Raw genomic sequence first — 26,608 nt, 5'->3', positions numbered from 1 at the left:
TGATCACCAAGATCATTGGTGATCAGTCGACCGATGTTAACAAATAGGGGTTTTGATTAGCTCGGGTCGGTCGACCGATCATAGACTACCAGTCGATCGATCAGGGTTGTTGTGCACGCTTTGTGCAAGCCATCAGTCGACCGATGTCACATGATCAGTCAACTGGTCTAGGTTGTTTTGAGCATGTTAGTTTTATTTCATGTGTTTTGTTCGTACACATGAAGTATTTTCAATTTATTAAATCTAAAAGACAAGTTGCATAAGGAAGTTAAAAATTCAAAAATTGAACCATTGTAACTACAGTGGCACGCAAGAATAGTCCCGACATCTCAATTGCGTACAAGCAACATTTGTATTGTAACTATAGCTACAAGGTACCAAACATCCCCTTAGGCAAAAGAGAACTCAGATCCAAGTTCTCCGTAAACACATAATATCCTCACCAATAGCCTTCATCTTCTCAGTCTGCACTCCGCAATGTCTGAAGTCTACAGCCACTGAACTACCAGAGCAAAGCCTTGTTCATGACAAGAAAGCTGCAACGATATTGACAGCAATGGTGGCTTTCTTTGGTGGCAACAGAGCTCCAGTTGCCAAGAACTCAACTGCGCCAAAATGGGCCCTCCCTTCACCGCAGCTCCACCAGCAAAAAGAAGGAAGTCAGGGCAGTGACCAGATTCATCGGTGAGCTTAAGGGAAGGTCACCGCCTCGGTTGCGTGGCAGGGCTCTTGATGGCCGTGACGGCATCCCAGTACCCGGCTCAGGGATTGCCAAACATGACATGTGATCATACAATATTTTCAAAGCCGAAATATTTTTTATTTTAACATTCATTAACTCTGTAATCCCCCCAAAAAAATTCAGCTTGAGAGAAAAACTTGTGCTAAATGCAACATAGAAAAAGAAACAACTCAAACTTGAGATGCTACTAAGGAAGCATAACTTGGTAAACCCTCAAGTTATTGCTTTTGAATCCCAAACTTTTTTTTCTAAGAAACAAACAAACTGTAGAATTTTCAGCAAGCGGCCATAATTCTTCAGACCTCGTTCTTGCGATGCTTTTTCTTGGGTTTTTTTGTCAATTCACCCGACTTTCCTTTGCTAGAGCTATTATGCAGCTGTTTCTGCAAAAAAATACAAGTAAAATCTCTTTCAGCAATCTTTTTATCACCTAAAACAGTAGAAGGAAGAGCCATATGATAAAATATTATAAATAATTTGTGGGAAATGATTTGTATTGTATGACTAAACTAGAACGCATGTTAAAAGGGTAATTAAGGAGTGCAGCTACCTTCTTCCTCCTCTGGCTTTGTCGCTGACGACCTTTATCTTTTTTCACTGGAGCAACTGGTTCCTGAAAAATAAAAATTAAAAATTATCATCAATGCTAGAGAATTTAACAGTTCTATTGATTTTCTAAATGTTGGCTGAGAACAACTTTAAAAAGGCACCAAACGAAGAGGAAACAAATTTTAGTACCAAACAATATTAGAAGACAATTTGTAATTCTAGAACACTCTACAATAACATTGTAATATGGAAAGCTTCTAGAGATAACTAGGACTAGAAATATGACAAAAATAAGATATATCTAGAATAGCCTCGGACCAGACTGAGACACCCGGGGGGCATCCCGGCCAGGACGAAACACCCGAAGGGTGTCTTGGCTAAGGGTGTCTTGGCGATAAACGCAGCGCCGGAAGAACCTCGGCTATTCGTCAAAGCATCGAATAGATCGAGAATCGAAAGAGTCAAGAGTTGAAGCTAACCAATTAAGGAGTGCAGCTACCTTCTTCCTCCTCTGGCTTTGTCGCTGACGACCTTTATCTTTTTTCACTGGAGCAACTGGTTCCTGAAAAATAAAAATTAAAAATTATCATCAATGCTAGAGAATTTAACAGTTCTATTGATTTTCTAAATGTTGGCTGAGAACAACTTTAAAAAGGCACCAAACGAAGAGGAAACAAATTTTAGTACCAAACAATATTAGAAGACAATTTGTAATTCTAGAACACTCTACAATAACATTGTAATATGGAAAGCTTCTAGAGATAACTAGGACTAGAAATATGACAAAAATAAGATATATCTAGAATATAGGAATATTATAATATACTCTAGAATGTTTCATGTAAAATTTCTATGCTCTAGATAGTTCTATATGTGCCTATAAATAGGCAATGGATGTAAGCATTGTGAAAAAAAACTTTGAAGCAATTAAAACAAAGTTTCTTCAAGCTAGCCTCTTCTCTTCCAACTTCTCATTTCCTTTCTACTTCCTCTATTCTCAATCATCTAAAACTAAAATCAATTACTCATCTAGCTTCCGCAACTCCAACAAATTTGGTATCAGTCATCATATTCCACCTCAAATCAATCTTAAAAGCCTTTAACCTATCACTACCATTCTAAATGGCAGCTTTATCACCAATTGCCCCTTCTCTTTTCAACTACTCTAAAAACTTAGTCCCCATTTTCGACGGCGAAAACTATATCTTCTGGAGCCTCCAAATGAAGACACTTTTCATTTCTTAAGAACTTTGGGAGCTTGTCGAAGAAGGCTATGAGGGTCTAGATAACTCGGCAATATTAGCATCACGACACCGGCAAAGCAAAAGGAGTATAAGAACAAAAAAAAGGATGCGAAGACGCTTCTCTTTATCCAACAAGGGATAAGCAAAGCAATATTTCCCCACATAATGTCCACATCAAAATCAAAGGATGCATGGGACATACTCAAACAAGAATTCAAGGGCTCCGATAAGGTAATCTTTATCAAGCTACAATCTTTATGGAGAGACTTTGACAACATGAAGATGAAAGAAGATTTTGAGATGACAGATTTAGAATTGATGAGCTATTTTATGGGAATACAAGTAAAACAAATTGAAAGAGAAATATTCATCAATCAAGAGAAGTACTGCGAAGATCTGCTGAAGAGGTTCAACATGAAGAATTGTAATCTAATAGTTACACCAACATTGCTAAATGAAAAACTATCAATGAACGATGGAGCGCCAAAGGTGAATGCCTCAAGTTACAAAAGCCTAGTCGGATCGCTAATCTACCTCACAAATACAAGGCCGGACATATTGCATGTTGTAAGCATTGTGTCCATATACATGAGCAATCCAAGTAAGCTACACTATGGAGAAGCGAAGCGGATTCTTCGATATCTTCAAGGTACAAAGAGTATGGGAATAAAATATACAATAGAAGAAGACAATGCATTATCTGACTACACTGACAGCAACTGGCCTGGATGTATTGATGATCACAAAAGCACTTCAGGATATGTCTTCACTCTGGGATCTAAGATAATATCATGGACCTCAAAGAAACAACATATCATAGCTCTCTTATCTGTAGAAGCAGAGTATATCTCACTTACAAATGCCGCATGTGAAGCAGTATGGCTTCGAAGGATTTTATCTGATTTACAACAAGATTAAGAGTCACCGACTACTCTCTACTGTGACAGCAAGTCAACAATAGCCATGATAAAGAATCCAGTCTTCCATGCCAAAACCAAACATATTGAAATTCGTCATCATTTTATCAGAAAGCTCGTTGAAGATAAAGAGATCGAGCTAGAGTTCATCTCAACAAATGAGCAGCTAGCAGACATCTTCACAAAAGCATTACCCTTCAAAAATTTTATACTATTTAGAAATGAGTTAGGAATTACAAATTAAGGAGGGGTGTTAGAAAATAATTTGTAATTCTAGAACACTTCATAATAACCTTGTAATATGGAAAGCTTCTAGAGATAACTAGGACAAAAAATATGACAAAAATAAGATGTATCTAGAATATAGGAATATTATAATATACTCTAGAATGTTTCATGTAAAATATCTATGCTCTAGATAGTTCTATATGTTCCTATAAATAAGCAATGGATGTAAACATTGTGAAAAAAAAATTGAAGCAATTAAAACAAAGTTCTTCAAGCTAGTCTCTTCCCTTCCAACTTCTCATTTCCATTCTACTTCCTCTATTCTCAATCCTCTAAAACTAAAATCAATTACCCATCAAGCTTCCGCAACTCCAACAGACAACGTGATCATCAATTCGTCATTTAGAATAGCTGAGGGCCTGAGGCAGTTATTGACAAGACAAGTACTTGTCATAAAAACCAAAATACTAGTTGACAGGTAAGAATACTCAACTTGTGCGTTACTACAATTTTAAATTTTAGCGATAAGGGTTAGAATCATCCTGTACTAGAAAAGGGTATATGGAGAAGAGGGTAAATGAAATTAATTATTAAGTATACAAGCTTCAGGAAAAACAAAGAAACAGTGACCAACCTCAATTCAGAGTAAGTATTGAAGATCAAGTAATACTTAGGAATAAATATTTTCGTTGTTTATGAAGTATCATTGATCTATTTGTTATAATTTAGGTACCTGAGCTAGAGCAACAGTTCGAAGATGCCTTTCTGCATGAGTTTCTTGGTCCTCCTCAATCTCACCATCACTATTAAGCATCAACTTTAACCTCCCCTCGTCAAGTAGCTTCTTTGACCGAGCATGTCTCTACAAACCAAAAAAGATGAAATGCTAAAAACACACCATGTACCATAACCATCAGATGAGAATTGAAGTTTTGAGACGATGAACAAAAGCATGTTCTATGAGTATTCATCCAAGTAATTGCAGTACTCCTACGTCCTAAAGCAAAATAAACAATGAAACTGACACATTTGAAACAGTAAAATAGACATGACTGGTCATAGATACTCATTTGTGCACATGCATATACTACTTCACTCAAACTCTTGAAGTTTTCAAAGAGGAATTTATGGATTTTAAATCATTGGTGCACAACATGTTTCATTATGGTGCCTTTATGAGTTCCTCCAACTTTGTTTTGATGCATGGAACGCGCTGGAATATAAAGATATCATTGGCCAAAAACAAGGGGCAAACTTGTATTAAGACTTCCAAAGATTTAACTAGAAGCGAAGAAACCATGCATTATTCACAGATATATGATCTACCTTTGAATTAAGGTGTGCCTTGACAGTGTCTTCGCTTAAGCAGACAATTCTTGGGCAAAGCCTGCACTTGAACACTGATTTGCATTTCAAGATACAGTCAGCAAAGTCAGTTTGAATTTGATCATTTAAATTCACTTTTGAAGCTTCTTGATCGGTTTCTTTAGTATTAGCTTTCTTCATGAGCTGACCATCCGTAATGTTTTGTCCACCTCTTTCAATACGGTCTTCATCGCTTGTAAGCAAACCTAGCATGGGTTAAGGCTGTCATTGCATGAAATTTATATATTACTAAGAGTTAAGGAAAACTAGGTATCAATGAAGTGGTATTCCTCAGGTAGGCTATCAACAAGAACTATGAGCCTCCACTAAAGATTGATCAGCAGGATATTTATTACCAATGCTTACTAGAACTCAATACCATATAAAAGAATAACACTGTGATTGTAACTACTTATAAATTTCAAATGTGGAACAGCTGATCTATCACTGTGCATGATACAGCACTATATTCCATCAAAATACATTAGGTATATAATCTGGAAACCTTGTGACTTTTAGCGCTAAAATTTCAAATGTGTAACTAGTTTACAAGGTATGTCAACAATGGCAACGGTTTTATTAGTACTTATCCATGATTGAATCTCTGCAATGTCCATGTAATGCCAACCTTTTATTTTTATGCAGACTATGCACGCTTGATGGAGCCACTAGAAGTTTGCTAAAGCCATTCCAGGCATCCAAGAGGGATTAGGAGCTAAAAGTACAAACAAGACAAGGTTTAGGTCATAGGATGATTGAGAACCTGGAACTTTAATCATGATTCATCATGTAAACTGTTTAAAACCCATGCATGCCAAATGTTTTGGATTTAAATGTAGATTCAAACAACCATACTACTTGCCATCCATTTTCTCCCAGTTTAATTGTACAGGCAAGAAATCGTAGACACTACCAAGGGTATAGGTCAACTCAACTGGAGTGGGACTTTGATGGGGATCACATGAAGATAACTTTCGAGGATCTTACAGAAAGAAACCGTAGTGTGATTACGATTTAGTTACTTTATTTCAGAAATTTTAGTTATAACCTTATCTATTTTTATGTAAACTTGGATCCTTTGTGCCTGTAAATATCTATCCTCAAGTTATTTGATTGCTTTAAGTGGAATTTGCATATGAATGTTCTCCTAAGGCTTGAAAACAAAATTCTAACCTATATCCCTATTTCTCCATGACAATGCCTCATTCTCCTTAAAAACAAATACATCTCAAATGCTAACCCTAATCTGGATGTCCCTTTGCATGGGTACCATCCTTCTCCTTTCAAACTACGGGACACTATTCAAAACCTAATTCCTTCACTAGTTGTCACCTCCTTTCATCGCATCAAAGCTCCACTTCAATCCTCTCCACTCCTTACAAAAACAGCACCAACCCTTCACAAATTTTAAACTCATAAATGGATCCCTTCTTTACTTTAATCCCCTTTCCACTCAATCTAGCAGACATAATCTCAAGAGTCTCATCTCCAAAAACCTAACACTTGACATTTATTTGACCTTAGAACCATAAAAGTATTTCTTCGATCAATTTCCTTTCATTTTATTGAGACTGTTGTAAATATATTAAAAACAAAATTTTAAAATGACCAATTCCAATTTTTATGTCAAAACCAGCCCAGCTATATTTAATTTCCAAAATCGACTAATTTTCATCTGCTGAAAGTTTGTTATTTTTAAAAAAAAGTACAGTTCTTAGGCTTTACAGGATTGTCAACCCGTGTAATTAGCAAATTTCACTAGTTATATGGGATTGGCAATCCTGTATAGTTTACTTTAAAAATTTTTACAAATCCCATAGTTTGGTCAAGTGGTCTATAGTGTTAAGCACATATTTGACAAGTGGTCAAAGTGGCTTATAAGTCACTTTCACATGTTTGGCAAATAGCAGCTTATTTTTTGGTGGCTTATAAACCACAAGGGTTGACTAAGTAAAAGTTCACCCCTCATCATTTTAAAATTCCAAATCCTATTTATCTATGTCCAATCCCATATAAGTTTCTTGGTCACTTTGACAATAAGCCACCCATTTGCCACACACACTACTATTAAAAATGGATTAAAATCCAGAAAATCTACCAAACATTTTGGCTTATAATGCACAAATGGATTGTAAACCAATTGGATTATAATCCAAAGTTGCCAAACACGCTCTTAGACTTGAGCTTTGTTTTAAACGGGTTTAGGTTCAAATCCCATGTCTATCAAATAGTTTTCCTTTTATATTTTAATTAAACTTATTCTCCACCAATTATAAAAGATGCAAATCACACATGGGATTGTAAATCACACATGGGATTGTCAATCCCGTATGTTCGGATAAGCAAAATTTTATAAACATACAAAGGAAAGAAAGAAAAAAATTAAACACATCCATATATGACAAATGTGAGTTTTGGACCCAGTCTTTTTCAAAGAGAAGCTTAAAAACCTAGGTTTAGACCACTCGACCTATTGCATTATTTGCCAAAATATGTAAGTACAATATACGGGATTGCTAATCCCGTATATAAGTGAAATTTGCTAATTACATGGGATTGACAATCCTGTAAGTAAGTCTAAAAACTATATCTTTTTAAAAAACAACAAACTTTCAACATACATTTCTGACATGACTGAAAATTGGTCGATTTTGGTAACTAAACATAAAATAGGCTGATTTTGATTTTAAAAAAAATCGGAATTGGTTTATTTCAAAATTCTCTCCATATATTAACAATCTAGCGTACTAAGAGGACGATCAAGAAAAATGATTTTCATACTTAACAGATATTTTTAAGTTCTAGAAACTTTATTTGCAAGTGTACAGTTTGTTTCTTTAGGATTTATCAATACCTATTTGACTCTTAGGATTGCTTATCATATGTGAGGTTCCCCTCCGTTGATCACTTCTCATCCTTTTTTACTCTGTGTCACATCAATCTTAAATTAAGTTTTCCTATCATTTAATTTGAATGAAGAATTTAAGCCAAGTCTATCTCAATGCATAAATATACACATAAACCTCTATAACCAAAAATATTATGCAGCTACAACACATTTCCGTTGCATACCATTTACATATTATGATCATTGGACTCTAGATTTTACATGTAGGAAAATAACAAAAAAAAGGCAAATCACATCTAATTATCACTATACATGAGAAAAAACATCAGACTAACTTAATATAACATTGTTGTCCCCTTATAATGTCACTTCCCAGTATATATATCTCATGTATAGCCACTCCACATGATGGATGGTTATGTAGCCACTTTTGTCTCGTTCCATTGTCTCTATCATGCAAACATAGAACACAACCTCATTTATAGCTTTAGACAACCATCTGATGCATTGAAAACAACCAATATTTTCTACCATGTGCTCAATCCGGAAATGATATCTTAAGGACTTACTCTAGCTATATGATATATCATTGATCCTGTATGTAAAAGCAAAGTTGTGTTATGCATACATTTCTTGGCGTAAAGATGCTCCAGATTACTCTAGCTCTGCCATGGATCATATATGTCAAAGCAAGGTTGTGATATGCATACATTTCTTGGCATAAAGAAGGCCCTTACAAGAAATTGGGTCCAGCCCTTTCGTTAAACATAGTTATTACTATTCCAAAAACATCATACTCATAGTTTACATGGAACATGGGATGGTATACGGAATGACGCAGGTCAAGTTAAGATTGAGCAAATTTTATTTGGATTGAATTATTTAATTTGGTACTTAGTTTAGATTTTATTTAGGAGATTCAATTTTAGTTGATAGGGATTTACAGCTTGAGAGTTTATCATTTTAGATGTTTTTGTTAGATATTTGGTTAGGATAATATTTTCAGTTTAATTAGATAAGGTTTAGGCGACTCAATATTATCTTTAATGTTAAGTTTATTCTATAAAATAAGATGCATCCTCCATGAGGAAAAGACAATGATTAATGGAAATATGTGAGTTTTAGAGATCTCTCTTCGAAGCATGAGTTGCTAGGTGTGAAGCCATTGTTTTATAGGTTAGAAGTTGTGTGAATCTGGTCTACCCCATTTTATCTTTTTTTATCTTAGATTTCTTTTTATTTAAAAAAGTACTGCTGGCCCATTACTATTCATGGGTTGATGTTCATCCGGTCCATTTTCCAATCGTGTTTTTTTTAATTCAATCAGAATTTGATCCTCGTCAATTGGTATCAGAGCAAGTTTAGCAGTCCACGACAATCATGGGTAAATATCTACTTCATCACAACTTGAATTTAATCATTTGAAATTCGGCAAATGCCTTATTTTTATGGATTTGATAGATATGAAGAAAGATATTATTGTGAGCTTTGGATGCAAGACTTATAAGATTTAGTTATTATTTATGATTTGTCAGATTAGGAGATGTATAGTATACTAAGTGTGGGTTAAAAGGAGAAGCTTGGGATTGATGGTTTCATAATTGATGGTTTTATATACAGTGTTTTCAAACGAGTGCGTCTCACTGCGCCTTAAATGCCATGTGATGCGGAGCGATGGTAAAGCGCTCTGCATCTGATACAACAGCGCCTTTTGTACCTCACAAGTGACCTATGCTTCGCGTAGGGTGCATGCTAGGCATAGCATCATATAGTTTTGTTCTTTAACATTTCAATCGGGCTTTTATACTCGATGACTCATATCCCAAAAAGTAAAATAAAATCGTTAGGCCTTTATAGTAGCTTAATTGAGGACCATAAGTTCACCTCAATTTTAGTCTTGATTTGACTTTTGATTTTATGAACTTCGCTCTATGTTGGATGTGTTAGCATAAGAGATTGAGACTTTTTTTGTGATTTCATAGTAGATACTATTTATCTTGACATGTTTTTATGTGAAAATATAAAAACATGCTTTTTCATGTTTGATAACCATCTTGAAAAATTATGTGGTATTGTGCGCCTTGCTTCACTCAGGCACGCGCATCATATTGCGCATTGTGCATGTACATGTGAAGAGACTTTAGGCCTTGCATTGCGCCTTGCGCATTGATAACACTGGTCATATATACACTCGTGGTCACCGATGAAGTTTCTGACCAAAAGGAGATATTCTAGTTATCCAACTAGAACTAGAAAACATTACTATTTTTCTTCAAAGCCGAAGACAAAAGTGTCTCATACCCAGTCAAATGTGGGTTTACAATACGAACCCAAGTCAAATCCAGAGTCAATTAGAGTCTACACCAAAAGTGAAAGTGGAACCTAAACCAGATTTAGAAGCAAAATCATTATCATGAAGCCAATACAGTACCTGAATCAGAACAAGATCCAGAAGAAGAAGAAAATCAAAAGATAGATTCAAAGCACGAACTTGAACTCAAGCCTAAACCAAAGGCTGAGCACAAGGCTGACCCAGAGATCGAGCTTGAATCAAACCCAAAACCCGAGTCTAAAATAGAAGTGCAATTCGATATACTTCCAATTTATAGTAATTCGATAATAGAGTTTGACATTCCAAATTCTCTGCTACATACATGTTACTGAATTATGCAAATAATTTTAAAGTTCTCGTAGTGCATACAATAATACTACCCACTAATTGAAGGAATTTTTATACTCCCCCTTTATAAAACTCGAGGTTTAGTTTTCTCTAACAAGGAGATATTTGATGCATGACAAGTTAAGATTGAGTTAATTCTATTTGGTAATTTAGCTTGGATTTTATTTAGGATATTTTAGTTTATCTTTTTAGATGTCTCTATTAGACATTTTGCTAAGATAATATTTTCAGTTTTATTAGATAAGATTTAGATGATTTGATGTTATCCTTATTAAGTTTATTCTATAAATGTAAAACCCCGTAAATTTAAAAATATTATGATAAATAGTGATAAATGAGTTTTTATTATGATAAATAATATTTATTGATGAATGAGTATGGTAGTAATCGATTTGAGATCGTTTGAATACATATACGAGAGTAAACGGGTAAAAAACATGCAAACATGCACAAAACCTGTAACTCAGGTTGTGCTCTGGTCGGTCGTCCGACCCAAGCTGATCGATCGAAAGATGTCACTGAATCGGTCGACCGATGCATTGTGGTCAGTCGACCGAAGTTTTCCCAGTTTGACTTGGTTTCGAATTTTTTTGATTTGTTTCGGGTTTACCCATATATATATAAGAATATACACCCGAAATTTTTCTTTTTCATCATATTTCCTGAACCCTAGCAGCCACCATCTCCCCTCAAAACCCTAGATCATATTTTTGGCGAATTTTGAGAGCTTTGTGAAGCGAATACCGAGAAGAGGGCGAGATCGTTGGCGTTTGGCGAGGGAGAACATGTTTTCTTGCATTCTTGGGGATTCCTGCACGTATTGAGGTGAGTTTCATCTCCTCCAAACTCATCCCCTATTTTATTTGGTTTTTATGTAGTTTTACTTGGATTTGTCGGACTTTAAAACCTAGTTTAAGTATAAAAATCGCTCTTTTAAATTATATGATACAAAGATTCGATCTTTTGTTTTTAAAAAGTTATAAATGAACTCTCTGATTTGGATTTAACATCTAAAATAAAGTTTAACATGAGTTTTTGTCGAGATTTACCAGTGATTTTAAAGGCGCTCAAAGGCGTGCACCTCGGGCGCGAGGCACTTCGGCGCAGCAGCACAGCGCTCTGCATCAGGTACGGGGCGCTACGCTTGCGTCGGGCGCGCGCCTGGGGAGCGCTCCGCACCGCTTGACGCAAGGCGCAAAGCGAGCGCCCCATTTCCAGGACCGCAAACAGTAGGGTTCGGGTACAAACCCGCTTTCCAAACTTAAAACCGAAATCAAAAAGGGAAAAAGAAAAACAAAATCAAGCTAGGGTTCTCGATCTACTTACCTTTCCTCCGATAGCGCTCCAACTCGTCTCCACTCGGCAGCAGCAAGCCACGGAGGCGGCGACGGGCGACGGGTGACGAAGACGACGGGCGACTGCGATCGACGGCGCAAGGTAAGTGATTTTGTTTTCCAAATTTGTTCTTTTCTCCTTTCTCTTTGTTTTTTCTTTCGTTTTCCAGCTTTTTATTTCTCCTCAATCCTCAACGAGAAGGTTATTTTACTGTAGTTCTTTGTTTTTTTTCTTTTTTTCCTCCAGCCTTAGTTTCCTGTAGGTATATCAAGTTGGAATGGCCTTTTTCTTTTTTACTATAGCTATTTTAATTTTTAACAGTAAAAAGCAATTGTAGCAAACATAATATATTAATAGTTAAAAAAATTAATTGTATGTACTATGTAGGTTGTAACTTGGTGTAAATATATGAACTAAAGTAAAAAGTAACTGTATTTTAGCTATTTACTCTATTTAATGTACCTATTTTACTGTGGCTATTTTAACAGTGAAAAAATTAATTGTATTCGATGTGAAATCTTTTTCAATTAATTATTTCTACTTTCTAGTAACTCATAAATGTGCATATGAGTGTTGAAATGCTAACTAACTTACAAAGAGAGATTTACGAACTAATTGATTGCTTCTTATTAATACATAATTACATCAGTCATAATTGTTTTGGTGTAGATGTCTTCATACTCTGGAGTGCGCCTCGCTTCGTTCGGGCACGCACCTTACGCATACAAGCGTAAACTGACTTTGCGCCCCGCATTGCGCCTCGCGCATTGAAAACACTGATATTTATTAATTTTCATGATGTTTTGACGAACATGAACATGTTAGGGTTTATATAAATTCCCCTAAATATAATAATTGAGTTTCATATAGTTAATTGAACCCTAATCACATTAAACAAGTTTAATTATATGTTTTCTCATGTAAAAATATTAATTTGTAGCATTGAAGATCAAAACCTGAAACTGAGACTCACGTTAAGTCTGTTCGGGTCGGTCGACCGAAACAAAGGAGTCGGTCGACCGATCCTTGTTGTGTTGCATGTGCATGTTGTGCATGACGTCGATCGGTCGACCGACGGCCTACTTCGATCGACCGATGAGTTGCTATTTTGGGTATTTGTGTTTACCACGTTTGTTTGATCGCAACTACGAAATACGAGATGCGCGTAGATCCATGTACGTGACCATGTGAGTGTACATGTATTTGTTTGGAGCACGCAAGAGCGTTTGGAGGTAACATATATCTTGTTTTGTCATAATAGAGTGACATGTATATTGAAATTTATGACTATGTGGATGCTTGAGTGGGTTAGTTGGTATATCGCAATGAGACCGCGGTAGACTATACTCAGTGTGACTAGTTAGTATGTTGCAATCAGACCGCGGCAGACTACACTTCGTTGTGCATCATTGTTTCCGGAATAGGGTGATATACCTATTTTTGCAGAGTGATTGAGTAAGATGGTTGTTACCCCAGGACATTGTGAGCGCCTTACAAGAGTATCGTTGATTCTGTTAGAGGACTATACAGTTTGCATTCATGCTCCCATGTTAATTACCCGAGAGTAGGATAAAATTCAGAGGATGTCATTCACGACATTTTTATGCGAGATGATTTTATCGGATGTTTATTGTACATATGACTGCGCCACCTACCCGAGGGTAGTATGATTTGACATGACTTATATTGGTTGAGGTTTGGAGTTATATTTTCTTCTATTTATTGTTTCATGCATAGGATTTGGAGTTAGTATTTAGCAATTCACAATTTGAGATACGATGTATATACATAAGGGTTTTCTTGTTTGGATTATTTCGCTCAACGTACCCATTCTCGTGTTGTGAAATTCTAAATATCAATCTCTGCTCTGATACCAGGATAGGTGTTTTATATATTTATATTATAAGTACTAACTTGTATCTTTCTTATATACTCCTAACCCCCTCCCCCTAAAGGCGGTGGAGATGATCTCGCTAGCGCTTTGACACTCGTTGTTTTCCCTCTTTTCAGACAGCGAGTCAAGCGCACGGAGAGTCACAGGTTAGTGGAGTTACGGCCTAGAGTCCATCATTATTTATATTAGTAGTTTATTTCATGCTCCAAAGTAGTTAGTGTTTATTTTCAGATATTTAGAGTTATATTTTATTTTGAAAAGGTTGTGTGCCTTAGTACCAAGGTTATCGATAGCGGATAGCGTCACGTAGTGGTGAGGTATCGCTAAGGCTATTTCGGGTTATTACGGTAAAATAACGGTAAAAAACGTAAAGTCAAATAGCGATCTAATTTAGATATGTATAAATACTAAAAAAATTAAAGAAAAATCTAAGAAATCTAAAAGTACATATTGAATGATTTAAAGAGATCCTAAACATGAAATAGAAAAATAGCGGTAAAAAACGCAAAGTCAAATAGCGGTCTAATTTAGATATGTATAAATACTAAAAAAATTAAAGAAAAATCTAAGAAATCTAAAAGTACATATTGAATGATTTAAAGAGATCCTAAACATGAAATAGACATATAACCATCACGTAATACCGAAGATGACTGGAGGAGTCAAAAAGTTATCATCTTCGAGAAGAACTTAGCGATGACAGGACTGTCCTAAGAGCTCACGGTGAAGGAGATGAGAGGAAGTATCAAGGTAGGTGCCAGAGGCTATGAGAGGTGACGAGAGTATGTTGAAAATCACAAAAAATGGTGGAATGCAATGGTCAAATGTTGAGTTTAATTTTAAAAAAATAAGCCTCAAACCGCTTTTAAATAGTAGTCAAAAAGCAAATTTCAAATGCAATCGCTCACTATTTACCGTTATGACACACTATTGACCGCTTTTGCGAACAGACATATTCCGTAATATGTCACCGCTATTGCGCGATAGCGTAGCGGGCGATAACGTCGCAGGAAGGGACCACTAACGCTATTAGCGTCGCTATTACGGGGCTATTTACCGCTATTTATAATAGTGTTTATTACTCTATTCAGTTGACTCTATGTATCGAGATATTTTGCATTTGATTCAGTTTGTCAGTCGTACTTCATTTTAATTCAGTTGGAACATGATTGTGAGTATCTAGATATCTTTTTCCTTTATCATATTCATTGCAGTATTACATTATTTTATCTGCTTTGTACCTACACTTATTTATTATTGATTCCAATATAGAGACATTACTGTGATGGTGAAACGTGTTGTTGCACAGTATTGGTACATGTTTGACATTCTTGGGTTTATTTTGGACTGTAGCCTTGTGTGAAACCAGGGGTGTCACAATAAATAAGTGTATCCTCTATGAGGAAAAGACATTGATTAATGAAAATATGTGAGTTTGAGAAATCTCTTTGAAGCATAAGTTGCTAGGCTTGAATTCATTGTTTTACAGAACAGAAGCTGAGTGAACTTGGTCTTTCTAATTTATCTATTTTTCAACTTAGAATTCTGTTTATTAAAAAAAAGTACTATTCACCTGATACTATTCCTAGGTACTGCTTATATGATAATGTTCATCAATCCATTTTTCGATGACATTTTTTTATTTAAGTTCAATCAAAATCCGTTCCCCGTTAGGGAACCATAAGTGGGGTTCAAACGTCTCGAAACGAGGAACATTAACGATCTCATTTATGGAACACAACCCAGATCACCAACTCCAACAACTTGATTTCAAATTCAAACCAATTAAATTTTTTTTAAAAATAAGCACTTTCCAAAAATTAAACACAAAGCGCGAGAACTTAAGCAAATAAGTATGTATGCCATAATTGCAACATGATTCTCATTTTTTCCATTATTAATATCAACTAACATATTCTTTATAGAAGTGGTCACAGGGTTAGGCTGGCCCAAAAGCTTGCCAGGCCCGGCCTAAAAGCCTGCCCCGCCCGGCCCAAAAGCCTGCCCCGCCCAGATTATTTGTCGGGCGGGCTAGGTAGATCAAAGTCGGGCTTCACTAATTTTAAAAAAGATAATTTAAGTTGGGTAGGCTTGGGCTTCACTATAAGGATTCTCTACTTTAAAAAATATATTTCAAAAAACATTTAAGATGATTTTGGGTAAGCTTGGGCTTGGCTCCACCCGAAGCCTATCGGGTTAGGCTGGTGGGGAGGGTTCGGGTGGGCCTCAAGCCTGAAACTAAAGAGCCAAACCTGACCCCAAAACCCCAAGCCCAGTAGGCTCAGGTTAGAGCTAGCCCAAGCCCAACCCATGACCAAGTCTAATTTCTTGAATTTGAATCTTGCATAATCTTATATTTCTATACTTCAAAACTAAATCTAAAGTGTACCACGTTTTCTAGTGTACTGTATAAGCCTACCCTTCATCCTTGATTCCAAATAAGTAGAGTATTACACATGTTCTTGTCCATGATTTTGCACATTGTTTAAAGGAGACATAAGAATACATTATAGAGGAAGAAATAACATTTTCTACTGGATCACCAGGAGACACAAACCTCTCACAATAAGAACCAGAAACCACGAAGTTTAACAATCAAATTGCTTTGCATCTAGCAAAGATGCATGCATACAACACTCTAATCTCTTCAAAAAAAAGAAATGTCTTTTGATAGCAAAGAAAAATTGCCAGCTTAAGTAGTGTACTTGTCAATGCAAAGAGTAGGGACTAGTGGCTCAAAGTCAAAGTATCACTATAAATCACCATTTTTTCACATTTAGTAAAATCGCATACATATGTATCGATTAGGAATGCAATGTGCATTAGGTAAATAGGTACAACGAGATCATGTTGGTTAGGGGTAAAAAAATAGTTCAGATATATCAAATCCACAACCATATATAAACGGATGCAGATATGGTATTAATGTTTAACATAGGTCGTATATGAAGCCAAAACCTAGTGTTTTAAATATCGACCGATAAACCGTTATTATCAGCGATTTCTCGGTTTTGGAGGCCTTCCACTATGATAAGTTTGATTTTAAATCGGTTATCGTTTTTGGATGTTTATCGGCGATAATGCAGCGATAAAGTGAGTTATTGGCCGATATTGTCGACTCAAAATATCAGAATTATTGGCATTTGGTTTGGGTTTGCTCTTTGGATGTCTAAGAATTATAAACTATTTGCGGCTTTTGGAACTTGGTTGTTTGGTGATTAGCTTATGCTTGTTTATGACTATTGACATGACTCAACTATTAAATCTCATCTTAGTAAGTTAGCTTTAATCTCGTGAATACACAATAATTATATTAATGATTCTTCATTCTTTATGTTATCTTATTATTTGCTTGTATGTTATTCAATTTTTACAAACTATGCACTCGAATGGTTTCATCGTGCGATCAAGAAGCAAGTTTCTACTATTAGTTAGTAATCCTAAACATAACTATTTATATTTTGATATGTTTATATTTCATTAAATATGGTTAGATTACATTTTAGCATATTATAATATGTATATACACTAGCCGGTAATATCACTCCGATAAATTCTACTTATCCTCGATATATCCCCAATATCCGCTATCTGATATTGATTTTTACCGTTCGATAAATCCCCGATAACCGATATTTAAAACCTTGACAAACAAATATGGTTTATGATTTTTAGTCGGACATGGATACAATACAGATATTACTTTGAATTTCGAACACGGATATGGATATTCGGATTTGTTTATGGATACAGTATGAAGATGGATATAGATCCGAATATGGATACATATATGTATTCAGCTTTGGGTATGGATTCAAATATGAATTCGGATATGGATATTGCCAACTTTTTGTTTTCTTAATAACCTCAAATATGGTCATTTCTTTTGGGAAACGTGGATTGCGATTTTACTAAGATAATCAATTGTGCATTATGGACTTGTTGATGGTCAAATTTATGTTCTACAATAATTTGATTATTTGATAAATGGTGATTAAAAAAACTTTGCCCTTCGAGTCATGCACTTGGATTATGGCCATTTGAGAATTCAATTGTCTTGGTTGTATTGGCTATTGTAAATTACTTTTAAAATTTGATAGTAGGAAAATATATTGTAATTTTTGAGTCGTGTTTATCTTTTTGGAGCAAAATAAAGCAATTAACATACGGATCTCTCTTATATCTAATGCATATTCATTAGCCAAGTTTCTGATTCATATTTGCAATCAAATCTGTATCCATCTTTCTAACATTCATACCGTATCTGTCTCCATTTTTGCTAATATGATAATGCCTTTCCTCATTGAAGGAAAACCGTAACCATATCCATATTCATTTTCAGAAAGCGGACACGGATATGGTAAGTGACTTAGTGACATTATCCAAACCGTGTCCGATCTGTTTGCACCCTTACTATTAGGATTTGCTTATGTTATACCTCAAATAGAATGTGGGTTCCTGCAGAAGATCTTTTACGATGTAATCTTTTTGTCAAGTCGCTGGCTTTTTATATATTTGGTGGTTTTCTCTTCAACTGTATAAGTTCAATCTACATGACCAAGACAGGTAACTCTATGATCCATCTAACTCCTTGTTCGAAGCCACCTTGTAAAATCATGGTCTGATATACTAGTGCATCTTATTTTCCAAACAATTCCATTTTGAGGGCAAAAGATCTTAAATGATTATCCTACCAGTATTAACTAAGCATAATCCTGGAACTAAATAAAAATGTACGCAATACCTGAAGAATCCACCTTAACCTCATCCCCAGAGCTGTTTTCACTCTCATATCCTGAACCTGAAAAAATGAAAGATGAGGTCATGACAACTAAAGAACATTTTGAATTACAAGTAAATGTTGGACATATATGAAATGCAATTAGAATAAAAGATGCAAGATAATATGTAGTAATCCTAATAGAATCAAAGGAGGTTCATATTTAGTGAGAAACCGAACCAGGAGATGGAGAATGATTCTTTCTTCGATTCCTTTTTCTCTTAGTCTCTGGTCTCTCCCTTTCAACTGTTACATCTTCTTCTGCTTCTTCTAATTCTTCTTCTTCCTCTTCTTCTTCAACTTGAGGAATGGAATCGGAATCAGAGTCGGAGTCAGAGGAATCAGAGCTGTCATCGCCGTGGGTTCCTCGCTTGTAAAACCGCCGCTTTATCATTTTGAGAGAATGAGAGAGCTGCTCTTTCTAGACTTTTATCCTATAATTATTTAAAATAAATTGGATATGAATATTTAAATAGGTTCTACTGATTCTTAACTGAATTGAATTGATCCATGAATTTCTAATTCGATGAGGAAATCGAAGATTCATGAAAATATTTCTTATAGCATTGATAGAACCAAATACTGTTGTTATCGTTATTAGATTAGAAACATAGAACCTGTGTGGTGAATTAACCTAGCAAACACAAATAACCGGATGCTTTTACATAACCAACAGCCAAAATGTGACATAGTAGCTAAGTAATAATAAATAGAGCTTTACAAATATCATCAAATACTCCACTATCATGTTTAGTGTCATAAGATCCTGGGTGATTTTAGGTTACATTAAGAACAAATTTATCTTGAACAAAACGAGAGTAATAATATTACTCAAAATATCAAAAACAAGTGGAAATAAACACCTAAAAAAGAATGATTTGAGGGGAAAAAACAATATCTGAGACGTCAAACAATACGACACGACAAACGAGCTCGCAGCGCACAAAAGTTATCTAGGAGAAGAGAGAGGCAAGAAAGAGAAAAAGAGCTTCCCCTTCTTTCTTTTTTCTGTTCCGTAAGGTTTCTTAATATAAAATCTTAGTCATCCAAATAATCTTGATAGAGGGTAAAATGGTCGCTATGTAAAAATCTTTTTTGTGCTAATTCCTCTCCCCTTCATTGCAGCCCGATTTTAATGGTAAAATTTCCACCTCTATTACTTTCCCCTCATCTCTAGTACTCATTCAAAAGAACTCCCAGAAAAAGTAAATTGTTAACTTCCCACTCTCCTCCCTCCCGTTATGCACCTCCAAATGGAGTTAGGTTTTTGTTTTAGATGGGACGATTGTATTGATGTCGGATCAGGAGCTAAGAAGAGATACCAGAAAATCCTAGGGCTTCATTTTTTATGGCAATGGAAGTATTACGTATTTTTATATTTTTTGGGGGTTATTGGTATAATCCTCTACGTTTCTTATAGCACTAGTATAGTGCGCACGCGCTGCACAAAAACATACTTGTTTTATGGAGTGAATTTATTTCTAGGACTGGAAAATAAGGAGTTGACTCAAAGGAAATTACAAATATTTAAAGTAGCATTAAAAGAAATTTTGAAAGTTTACATATAATTAGCTAGTATGTAAATCAAAAGTCAAATCGGTAGGAACAGTGTGATGAATCATGATGGATATCAGGTGATTATTCATTGTTGACTTTTAAGGCAAGGATGGGTAGTCTATGAAGCACAGACACGCCAAACATGGCCCCGAGTCCGTGTCCGACGCGTGTCGGATGCGGACACGCGTTCGACACGCGTCGAACACGCGGTCAACTCTATCACGATGCGGTTAATGCCCCGCACACGGTCCTTGATTTCATTCCCGACTCGTTCGCCGAGCTCGTTCGCGAAACCAAAAAAGAATACCCGAAACCCAAACCCAAACCCTAATTTCATTACTACCCGTCCCCGACCTCACCCAGTCTCTCCGACGATCGCTCTTCTCGTCCTATGCCTCTCCCTCAAGATCGCGATCTTCCATCGTCCTCTGTCTCTCTCGAGCTTGAATCGGCTCTTCCTCGTCCCCACCGCCAACCGACAAAACCCAAACCCAGAATCCCTAGGTCAGTCTTCTCTCTTCCGATCTCCCTCTCTCTGATATCTCTTCTCTCTACTGCATCCTCGTATCTATTTTCTCTCTTTCTCTAACATCATCACGGAGGGCGAGGGAGGGGAGGGCGAGGGGAGGGGGTTATAGAGGAGGGAGTCAGGCGGATGATGTGAGGGAGGGGAGGGGAGAGGGTTTTTTAATAGAGAGTGAGCCAGGTGGATGATGGGACGAAGGGAAGGGAAGGGGTTTATAGAGAGGGAGCCAAGGGGTGATGGGACGGAGGGGAGGGGAGGGGAGGGTGTTTTTTAATAGAGAGGGAGTCAGGGGGATGATAGGATTGAGGGAGACAGGATGGATGATGGGATGGAAGGGAGGGTGTTTTTTAATAAAGAGGGAGTCAGGGGGATGATACCATGGGATTGATGGCTATTGATTTCTTTTCCTTTTTTTAATTAATATAGGAAAATGTTTAATTTCACAAAACACACCCGACTTTAGGTTTTAATGCACAGGATCCCCAAACCGTGGGTGTTTCACTATAAGCCCCATAAATTTATCTATATAATAATAATAATATTAAAAAAATTTAGTTGTGTCGTCATGTCCTATTTTTTTGGGTTTTGCTGTGTCTGTGTCGTGTCCGTGTTGATGTGTCCGTGCTTCATACTAGTCTTAAATTAGACAGTTATTAAATCATGTTTAGTTATTGGGTTAGCAAGTAATTAACTTGTAACCGTATCCACTCTTGTGTCCTATATACTCTATTCTTTCTCATGAATAAAATTAATCAGCCTATTTCATAACATGGTACGAAAGAGGAGGTTATGACATAGATCTTAATCTCAGCCCTCCATCTAAAAGTCAATCTAATATCCACCGCCCAATACAAACCCTAACCCTAATCTACTCCAGATACCCTAACTTCACTGGTCCAGCAACACCAGTAGGGCTTGTTATTGCTGTCAGCAACCCCCCTTGTCGGCATCGCTGGCCCTTGTGGCCAGCCATTAGCCCTTCACCGACAACCTAAGGGACACGATCTGCGCTACTGCTGCTGTTTTCTGCTTAGATATGCGCTGCTACTGTTTTTTCAGCCAAGATCAGCCCAAATCTAAGTTGTTGCTGCTGTTTTCTGCCCTGTTGGCTATTTTCTATGCTAATGCTGCTGTTTTATGTCCTGTTTATGCTGTTTTCCACCCTGCTGCTGCTGTTTGAGGAAGCTGCTGTTATTGTTTACTGATGCTCTTCATTTTTTGATGATCTGAAGTCAACACGAACCTCTAATTTCTAATTTTTAGTTGCCTTATGGAGTCAATTTGATGCTCCTTACGAGATCTACATGCTAATTTGAATTTATCTAGCTATCTGACTACTGATTCTGACTGTCTACTATTTTACTATTTGATTGATTGTGATGACTTCCTCAGAGAACTCAAATGTGCATATTTCCTCTATTACTTCTCTTGCTCTAAAGACTGTGGCTCCCAAGACTTTGTTGGGAACAACTATGAAGCTAAATATATCTAACTACTAGATGTGGTCTCAAGCTTTTCAAATTTTTATTGGTGCACAGAACAAGTTGAAGCACCTACTAGAAGATCCACCAGCTTCTACAAAATCCAGCTATATTGATTGGAGATCTGAAGACTACAGTGTTATGACCTGGCTTCTCAACAGCATGGAGGAGAAAGTCAGTTTCAGCATCATGTTCTTGAAAACTGCTAAGGGATACCCTCAGGGAGATGCAAGGGAACGAGAAGAATATGTTGAGGGTAAATGAACTTTAAGCTATTCACTTTACAATAGAGAGATAGGTATGTTCCTTTAGTTAAAGGATTTACATGTATTTGTTTAAAAAAAGGTCCAAAGTTGGTAGTATAATAGAACTTTTTTGTAATGGAATAAAGACCCAGTGTTCTCTACCATTCGTGTGCGACTTTTTTGTAATGAAATAAAGACCCAGTGTTCTCTACCATTCATGTGCTTTGTACTGACGATGCATTAGAATATGTGGAAAATGATGTTTCTAGATTTTGTGCCACTAATGGCATCATTCACCAAACTTCATGTACTCACACTTCTCAGCAAAATAGTGTTACTGAACAAAAGCACAGACATATTCTAGATGTAGCTAGAACTCTAAGGATACACATGCATGTTCCAAAATATTTATGGCCTGATGCTATTTTGTGTGCTTGCCATTTGATTAATAGGATGCAATTTTCTATTTTTACTGAGAAAATTCCTTTCCAATGTATTAATCCTACTAAGAGCATGTTTTTGTTGTTCCTAAAGTGTTTGGTGTACATGTTTTGTTTAGGATTTAAGCCCTGGTCTCGATAAGTTATCTACTAGGTCTATTAAATGTGTCTTTGTTGGGTGTTCTAGAACTCAAAAAGGATATATGTGTTATAATCCAGCACCTAGGAAGTATATTACATTTGCGGACGTTACCTTTTTTGAGTTTGTACCATATTTCTCTTCAACTTGTACAAGGCCTCCACAAGCATCTAATCCCCTTTCTCAGCCAGTGCCGAGTTCTGTAGTTGAAGCTAAACTTGCAACAAAACCTCTACTGGTGTATGCCCGAAGACCGAAAGTTCCTGCTTCCTCCTCACCCTCAGTCGAACTCATATCTACATTACCAAATCCTACCCCTCAGCAATTCTCTGCTCCTTCTGACCTTGATCTCCCCACCCATTGCCCTCAAAAAAGGTAAACAATCTAGTACTACTCATTCGATCTCTCATTTTATTTTTTATGATCGTCTTACCACATCCCTTTGTCGTTTTGCTTTGTCCTTATCTACTATATCTATACCTAGATCTTATGAGGAGGCAATGTTAGTTCCTACTTGGAAGCAACCTATGGATGTGATGGATGCACTTGTTTCTCAGGGGACTTGAGACTTGGTGCCTGCTCCTGAGAGGGCTGATGTAGTTGGTTGTTGTTGGGTTTATACTTTAAAGTATCAACCGGGTAGTTTTGTGGATAGATATAAAGCCAGACTGGTTGCTAAAGCTATACACAAACGTGTGGATTATAATACTTTGAGACCTTCTCACCTGTTCGGCAGCATTTGTATCATATTCTCCATTGCTATTAGTATGGAATGACTCATGTTCCAACTGGATGTCAAGAATGCCTTTCTAGATAGTGACCTTTAGGAGGTGAATTATATAGAGCAACTTTCAGGATATGTTGCTCAGGGAGAGGATATTGTATGTAGGCTGAAAAAGATAATTTATGGGCTCAAACAAAATCCAATGACATGGTTCGACAAGTTCAGTAAGGTAATTTCTGGTGCTGGTTTTCAGAGATGCAGCTCAAGTCACTCTGTGTTCATTCATCATACTACTTCTAAATTAGTAGTCTTAGTTGTATTATATGTCGATGACATCTTACTAACTGGAAGTGACACAGTTGGCCTAGCAGAAACCAAAGAGTAGAGGAACCACTTTGTGACTAAGGATATGGTCAAGCTGATATACTTTCTTGGGTGACGTATCTCACAAAAAACATGGGCTACTTCTTTCTCAAAGAAAGTATGCCTTGAATCTTTTGGAAGAGACTGGTCCTATATAGTGCAAGCCTGCAAGAATCCTAATAGAAACAGAGGAGGATTTTTGGTTTGAAGAAATCAAACTCTTTGAAGAAACTAAACAATATAGGAAATTGATTCGCAAGCTAATATATCTTATAGTACTAGGCCTGATATATCTTATGCTATTAGAGATCCGAGTCGTTGCATGCACAAACCTAGAGAGGTTCACTGGAGAGCAGCTTTAAGGATCTTTGTTTATGTAAAAAGCTCTCCTAGAAAGGGGTTATTGTTAAGAAGAATAGAAATGTACATATCTCAGCTTATTCGGACTCAAGCTATGCAAGAGATAAGGGAGACATGAAGTATATTACCAGATATTGTTTCTTTATTAGAGGAAACCTAGTGACTTGGAGAAGCAGAAAACAAAATGTAGTATCTCGGTCTAGTGCGGAGGCCGACTATACGGCAATGGCGCATACTGCATGTGAGATAATGTGGTTGAGAAATATAATGCTAGAACGTAGCTTTGTACACCCTGAGCTCATGCCCATGCGTTGTGGTAAACAGTTTGCTATATACATTGCCAAGAATCATGTTTTCATGAGAAGATGAAGCACGTCAAGATTGACTGTCATTTTATTAAAAAAGATGCAATGATGGAAAATGTGATTTGTATTCCCTTTACACCTTCTTCTGAACAATTGGCGGATATTCTCACTAAGGCAGCGTCATCCAAAGTTTTTATATATTGCATAGCAAGCTAGGCATGATTGATATCAACACTCCAGCTTGAGGAGGACTGTTAAATTAAATAGTTACTAAATCATGTTTAGTTATTGAATTAATGGGAAATTAACCCGTAATTGTATCCACTCTTGTAGCCTATATACTCTGCTATTTCTCATGAATAAAATTTTTCGATCTATTTCATAACAAGTGGAATTGTGGTTAGATTAATGCATAGCCTTGCTATTATGATATTATCAATCTATCTATCCATTAGTGCTCGAAAAGTCAAGATTTGATTTGGAAAAAAATTGTTTCTTTTGATTATTAAATTATATTATAGTTTAATAGTATTATAATATTTAGTAATATTAATTTTCAAATTATTCGAATATTTAATCATTTAGTACTATTGACATAGCTATGGCACTCGTTAATTAGGAGAGAGATAGAAAGAGGTCGGTGAAGAAGAGAGAGAATGAGTGGGGTTCATTGGGCCCTGCCCTCTATATATATAATTTAATGACAATGATTTCTCTATATTCACCCCCAAATCTATCATGTTCTTAATTGCCCCTCAAATCTTGTTATTTCTAAAAATACCCTCCAAATCATCAATTTTGGGTAAAACTACCTTTCATTAATTCTGTTATGATATATCCAAGGAATATTCCATATATTTATGTTGGAGGTGGTAAAAAAATTATAATGACTAATTTATTCTTTATTACCCAAGTTTTTGCAATTATGTTCTTACCTTAAAAGCCAATTTGTACCTGCAAACGTTAAAACCCAATGCCCTGATTCGCATCTCCCCTTCTTCTCCATTATTTATTCCTCTAACAAAAAGCTTGCATGAGAGTGTAGTCCCTAACCCTCTCCATCTTTTTTCTTCCACTCTCATGGTTAATTACAACACAGAAAAAAATGAATTAAATTACCTTTTTAATTTTTTTAATTCCAATAATAGACAAAAAAAATGAACTAAATTCATAGAAAATGGATTTTTAAAAATAGCAATTATAGATCCATAATCAACCACACATAAATAGACTAAAGAGTAAAAAAATAGCTTAACATTTGAACTAAAACAAAGTGATTAACAAGCTAGCATTGAATGAAGCAACAAATTAAACGAAAGTTGATCAAATTGAACTAAATATACTAAACAGATTACTAAAAATTACCTACAACAGTGAAAAAATAAAAAATAACCTCGGAGATGGACGGAGAAATGGCTGTGGTTGCCGGAGAGGGAGATCCCGTGCTTCGCCGCTCGCCAGAGGCGCTTGGTGGAGGAGTCGCGCTTAGGGTTAGGGTTTAGGGAAATAAACGAGAGAGAGGGTTTAGTTTTGGGTTTGGGATTGTGGGTCGGGTTTGGACCAAAATACCCCCAATTTTGCTAAGGTACGCGGCTACTTTTGACTTTTGGGTTTTTGCATATATACCCCTCAAATCTTCTAGCCCACAAATTTTCTATGTTTGCAAAATTACCCTCTGCATCTTGGTATTTGCAAAATACCTCTCAATTCTCTCACATTAATTATTTTACCCCTTTTGATTTACAATTTTATTTTTAAAAGGGGAATTATTGCAAACCTATGGGATATTTGTTAGAAATTTCGACATTGTCTTGTTTAAAACCAATATTCTTAAGTTGGAGTGTAGAAAAACCTAGTATACTAGTTTTGAGGGATAATTTTACAAA

At 36.2% G+C, this 26,608-nt stretch overlaps 1 protein-coding gene across 1 annotated transcript; it reads right to left on the bottom strand.

Annotated features, from left to right (window-relative positions):
- Positions 261–26,278, bottom strand: LOC109848988 (putative DNA helicase INO80). The gene is made up of 7 exons (XM_020418748.1): positions 26,116–26,278; positions 18,763–19,016; positions 18,547–18,603; positions 5,007–5,251; positions 4,414–4,542; positions 1,791–1,853; positions 261–1,125 (listed from the first exon to the last, which is right to left on the bottom strand). The coding sequence occupies exons 2-7, from the start codon at positions 18,974–18,976 to the stop codon at positions 1,039–1,041; spliced, it is 795 nt and encodes a 264-aa protein (XP_020274337.1). The 5' UTR covers positions 18,977–19,016; positions 26,116–26,278; the 3' UTR covers positions 261–1,038.

This window comes from Asparagus officinalis, chromosome 7, assembly GCF_001876935.1.
Source record: "Asparagus officinalis chromosome 7, Aspof.V1, whole genome shotgun sequence".
Classification (NCBI taxonomy): Eukaryota; Viridiplantae; Streptophyta; class Magnoliopsida; order Asparagales; family Asparagaceae; genus Asparagus; species Asparagus officinalis.
The sequence above is the reverse complement of the archived record's forward strand: the minus strand, read 5'-3'. Positions and strand labels throughout refer to the sequence as shown.

Bases quoted from the DNA above. Each gene is read 5' to 3' on its own strand.
- LOC109848988 (XM_020418748.1), bottom strand. From the start codon at position 18,976: ATGATAAAGCGGCGGTTTTACAAGCGAGGAACCCACGGCGATGACAGC. The intron at 4,543-5,006 runs GTAGATCATATA...TTTGGTTTGTAG, and splicing joins AGGCACACCTTAATTCAAAG to AGACATGCTCGGTCAAAGAA. The intron at 1,854-4,413 runs GTACCTAAATTA...TTTATTTTTCAG, and splicing joins GAACTGTTGCTCTAGCTCAG to GAACCAGTTGCTCCAGTGAA.